Source organism: Anneissia japonica, unplaced genomic scaffold, assembly GCF_011630105.1.
Source record: "Anneissia japonica isolate Jap-2015-1 unplaced genomic scaffold, ASM1163010v1 scaffold16577_len186930_cov114, whole genome shotgun sequence".
Lineage (NCBI taxonomy): Eukaryota > Metazoa > Echinodermata > Crinoidea > Comatulida > Comatulidae > Anneissia > Anneissia japonica.
The window spans coordinates 160,660-166,659 of NW_022698635.1; the positions used below are offsets into that span (position 1 = coordinate 160,660).

Sequence of the window (6,000 nt, forward strand, 5' to 3'; positions counted from 1 at the left end):
CCGTTTTATCAAGCTCGTCTGGTGGCTGCTCACAAAAAAGAAAACTGTGTTTGATGCATGGAACGGTTACCATAGTATTCCCCTTCGAGATGAAGATCGGCACTTTAAGACATTTATTACCCCGTGGAGAAGATACCGCTACTGTACTACACCACAAGGCTACATCGCATCAGGCGATGGGTATACACGCAGGTGTGATGAAATCATATCAGATTTTCGAAACAAAACTAAGTATGTTGATGATGCGCTTTTGTGGGCAGACACCCTGGAGCAGAGCTTCTTTCAGGCAGCAAGGTTTCGAAATCTCGCCTAACACTGTTCGTCTATGTCAGAAGTACTTGAATGCTATTACCGACTTTCCTACCCCACAGAACATCTCTGACATACGGTCCTGGTTTGGTCTAGTAAACCAGTTCGCCTACGCATTTTCAGTGGCTGATCGCATGTTACCATTCTGCCAACTCCTAAAACCTGGAACGCCATTTAGATGGGATGATCGTTTGAAACAATTATTTGAGGAATCTAAAGCGATCATAGTCAGTGAAATCGAGGAGGGTGTTCGAATATTTGAGAAAATGCGACCTACATGTATAGCTACGGACTGGTCTAAGACTGGTGTTGGCTTCTGGCTTCTTCAAAAACATTGCAAATATTCATTTGTCTTCCAATTCTGCTGTCATACGGGCTGAGTCACGTTATGCTCCCATTGAAGGTGAGGTGCTGGCTGTTGCTTATGGTCTTGAGAAAGCCCGTTATTTTGTACTAGGCTGTCACGGTGTTGATGTTGATCATAAGCCACTATTAAAGCTATTTGGCGACAGATCGTTGGAAGACATCCCGAACGGTAGATTACGCAACCTAAAAGAGAACACACTTCGGTACCGTTTTTGAATGGTGCACATCCCTGGAGCACGTCACCGAGCGGTGGACACGATTTCTCGTCATCCGAGTGGTAGAGAACATGTTCTTCCAATGGAACTTATTGACAATGCAGACACTACTAATAGCTCTACTGATTCTCCATCACCAATCCTGATGCTGTTGTCGCATGTGAGATCGTCGATCAACAGCTACTTGCTTTCTGTGCTATGGCCCTGGATAGCTTCCAGTGCATCACCTGGGATAAAGTTAAGCTTGAGACTAATAGTGACGACACCATGGCCAACTTACTTACCATCATTAAGTTAGGAATGCCTCAGTCACGTCATGACCTACCCAATCAACTGCGTGACTAGATATACAGGCTTATAGAGAAAGATGCAGCCATTGCAACACCGTCTCAACCAGTAGCTCCACCTTATCCACCCATGTATCCTACCCACCCGTTCCAATGCATATGTGCTGATTTTTTTCCACAACAAGTGTAATAGCTATCTGGTCGTCGTTGATAGATACTCCAATTGGCCGATTATCAAAAGAACGTCAGATGGTGCCCATGGTCTCATTACTTCACTCCGTCAAGTTTTTATGACCTTTGGTGTTTGCGATGAAGTTTCTTCGGACGGCAGCCCAGAATTTACTTCAGGAAGCACTCAAGACATCTTGAAACAATGGAGTGTCCATCACCGCTTGTCAGTTGCTTTTCCGAACTCCAATTGTAAAGCAGAGGTGGGGGTCAAGACCGCTAAACGCCTGGTCACCAACAATACTGGTCCACATGGTCAACTGGACACCGATGCTTTTCAACGAGTGATCCTTCAGCAACCAAAACTTCCCCTGCCATGTGTGTCTTTGGCCGTCCGATTAAGATACCAATTCTACACGGTAAAGACTTACCACACCCAACGTGGAGGAGCACTATGGCAGATCGTGAGATTGCACTACGAAACCGCCACATGAGGTCTGCTGAGTATTGGACCCAGCATACACGTCGGCTGCCAGCCTTGGCCGTAGGTGATTTCGTTCGAATTCAAAACTAAACAGGCCCACATCCCACTAAGTGGGGCAAGACAGGCACGGTGATTGAGGTGCGCCAATTTGATCAATACATGGTTAGGGTCGATGGTTCTGGTAGGATAACACTACGTAACAGACGCTTCCTCAGACAGTACATCCCGGTATACCAACCAGAGCGCCGACGTATGATCACTGATGACCTCCGCTTCCTCCCTGTGAGACAGGAACCGAAACTAGGGGATGCTCCTACGCCAGTTCGGAATGCACTTGATACACCGCCGGTAGATGATCAAAACGCTTCCAGATCTCCAGTTTCGCCAGGATCTCCGCTAGTGATCTTACCTACTCTGTCAACACCAACAACCCCTCCGCCACCTGTTAGCCATGGAACACCCCAGCCTTTCACATCTCCACCCACTAGCACTGACACTATGCCACGCTCAGGTGATAATGGTCCGCGACGTTGATCTCGTAATCGTCGTCCGCCTATCCGCTATGGCATTGATACCGTTTAACTGTATATAGCCTTTGTTGCATAAAGGCTGGGGGAGGTAGAGAATAATACGCATGACTGCTGTGTTCACCCTAATATACTGTGTATATGAATATTAATTAGTTCGGTATGACACCAGTTCTTGGTGGATTAGTTGCGTACGTATATAGCACCCTTTTAGCTAATAAAGCCTCTACACTCTTCTACATTGGTTTTGACAATAAATGTACAGTATTGTTTATATACACCAAAGAGTTTGTGACTTTATTTAATTTTGAGCGCAAATATCAATATTTATAGAGAATAATTCAGACAAGAGAATTTTGATGACGGTCAAAGTACTGTAATCTCACTAACACATCTTATTATCAATAGTTCTTCTTAAATCCAAATATTTTAGCATATGCTGTATTATTGAAATTATATGCTAATCCTCTATGATATGGAATGGTAAAAATAAAAAATATTAAGTACAATTTACCATAATAATGAAAATATAATTATATAAAACAATATAACAAATTATTATAATTATCTTAATTAAAATCCCAATAAAAATTCTAAAAATAAAATGATTATAATAATATTGACAATTCCATAAAAACATATATCATTTTATAATTACAAATTGACAAAATATAATTTATAATCAAAAGGAACAAGAATACATAATGATCATCAAATATTAAAATAGATAATGAAATTAATTAAAAAATTTAAAAAGAATCACAATCTGTAAAAATAACATTTAGTTAACAAATAAATAATACAAAAGCAATAAAAATTAAAATGACATTATAATAATGTTTGTGATGGTTAGTTAAATAATTTTATGATAACAGTTTGTCATTTCAGTCTTTATGATGAATAATATGTTGTTTTTTAAACGTACCGAGTCTTGTAAATTCACGTTCTTCCGTGACGTCTTCAGCGCCATTGCCAGTTCTTGTGAGAAGCCACGCCAGGCCAACAGATGTAGAATGCAACTACGATCCTACACAAGAAACAAGGAATATGAATACAAAGAATGCATCGCATCATGTAGGAAATTACTCAATAAAAACATACACTAACGACACATTACTTTACAACAGTGACTTTACACATGAAATATATCATGAATAAGGGACACTCGTTAATATTAATCATACCATACTGTTATTAAATCGGTTTTTGGTTAATTTTTCGATTTTAAAGCAATTATTTGAAGCTAGACTCGGTGTTTCTAGGCAAGGAGGTATTAAAGGTTTTTAAAATTGCACACTAAGCCGCATACATCAGCCCTAGGTTCGATCAATAATCAGTCAAACATAATATTTTGGCCAATGGACTCTTTATGAGATATTTTAATAAAAGTGTAGCCATTGTCTTTATGGTACAAAAAAATAAATGACCAAACACTACTGTCAAATTTTTATGGAAAATTGATTTTTCAGTAATTTTGAACAAGCTTAATTTGATTGTGAGCGATTCAGACTCATTCGTTTGTTTGGTTATCAACACAAAAATGCATATGTTTTGTACACGTTATAAAGTCACATCCAACAAAAAAAAATGATTTAGATAATATACTTTTTATGGAATATTTTATTATGATTATGATTATTGTATTCATTGTGCAATAACAACAAAACATAAAGGGCTCTCGCAGAGTGCATATCTCCGACCACATTATAATTCTCCTCAGTATTTCCACCGCATATTGACTCCACAAAAAATTAATGAAAAAAAAGACAAGTAAACACCTTGGGATTTGAACCCGGGGCAGGTAGTGTGGAAAACACTCTAACCACTACACCAAACTGTTTTAACGTACAGTATATCACTTTGAAATTAATAGTCATATGCCTATGTTTGTTTACACTTTACCGGCAAGCCCATAAAAGTACACACACGTGTATACGGTCGAACAGTTATACAAGTTTTTTCGATCATTGTGTACTTGACATTCGACCCTAACCCTTCGAAATTTAGTCACTTCCAGCTATTTGGTAAAGGAATATTGTGGCCAAGTTTGACAAATTTCTGATAAAAACTTTCAAAATTGTCTTTTTTTTGTTGAATGTGACCCTGACCTTTAACCCTTACCTTTCAACATTCAAATACTTTGAGATCTTTGGTCATGGAACGTTGTGACAAGTTTTTGATTAAACTATGGGATGTAGACATTTTTTTTAAATAGGTCTTTGTTATTATACAACCTTGTCCTTTGACTTTGACCCTTCAAAATTTAATCAGCTATAGATCTTAGGTAAAGGATCATTGTGGCCAAGTTTGACGAATTTCTGATAAAAACTATGGGTTCTATGATGTTCACAACAAATGTGCTTACATACAAATAAATAAATAAATAAATAATAAGAGGCAAAAAACATTGCCTCCTGCCAACTTCGTTGGAAGGGGTAATGACTTGTGACCATGTTTGACAAATTTGTGATTAAAACTATGGACTGTAGAAAAATAAATAAAACAATAGTTTTTCGTTGATTGTAAACTTGACCTTTGGCCCTGATCCTTCAAAATGTAATCAGCTCTAGATCTAAAGTAAATGAACATTGCGACCAAGTTTTATTCATTTCTGATAAAAAAACAAAAACAAAAACAAAAAACAAAAAAAAATCTATGGCCTGTAGTCTGTTCACAAAAAATATGCCGACAGACAAGTTAATAACTAAATATATAAACCTTCCTGCTAACTTCGTTGGCGGAGGTAATAGTTACAAGCATAACTATTGTAATGCCAATGCTTGTTTTATAATAATGAGTCACCCCCTTTATTGGTGATCTGTTGGCATGCACGCCGTCAGGTTGATCTCATTGCCATGTTACGCCGATGAATTTGATTTTGGATCCTGTTATATTTCTTGCTAGTTAAAAGTCTGTAATCTATGAGTAGCGGCAGTAGTATTGCTCGCCCTCTAACGGCGAGTATGGGAGTGTCGCTCTCTACCATCTTAGTGCTCGTTGCTGTTAGTAACCTTTGGTGGTATTACTTGATAAACACGTTCGTTTTGCATTATTTTCCCTGTAGTAGTGTCCGTCTGTGGTCTAATTTGTTCTATCCTCCTTTCCCCCTGGGTGGTCGCATCCGCTGCATACGAATTCACTCCACATGGTACCTAGACACCCGAAAAGTTAGGCCAACGTTTATGCATGGCTCGTTATATATTTCTGTAGTCTAGGCTAATTCTGGTCAGGTCTTTCGCCTAAGAAAGTGTACAGAAGGTTGTTGTAAACGTACAACTAGAAACGCTAAATAGTTTATTCTGGCTTTGACAATGACAATGACAAAAATATTTATTTCTTTTGAGCATAAATAATAATAAACACAGATTTATATATCTAAATTATATTTACCTAATAGATTCTTTTTTTTTTGTATATTTTTTTTAATAAAATAGTATTACTACAATCTTTTATACTGCTAGGTAGACTATTCCATAGACTACCCCCTTTATTTGTCAAGCACATTGATTTTAGTGTAGTTCTCCTATAATTAATACAAAAATTGAAATGTTCCCGCTGTCGGGTAGCATAATTATGCATTTCCGTGAGTGGCCTAAAGTACTCCTGGATAATTGGTGGAAGCAATTTATTATGTCCTTTATACA

At 37.9% G+C, this 6,000-nt stretch overlaps 1 protein-coding gene across 1 annotated transcript in view; it reads right to left on the reverse strand.

The window, feature by feature from the left end:
• LOC117102722 overlaps positions 1-6,000 on the reverse strand; it is a 38,113-nt gene that overhangs the window by 27,846 nt on the left and 4,267 nt on the right. Inside the window, exon 2 of the mRNA XM_033243125.1 lies at positions 3,282-3,383. Coding sequence (XP_033099016.1) covers positions 3,282-3,383 — 102 coding nt within the window. The remainder of the gene's footprint in view (positions 1-3,281; positions 3,384-6,000) is intronic.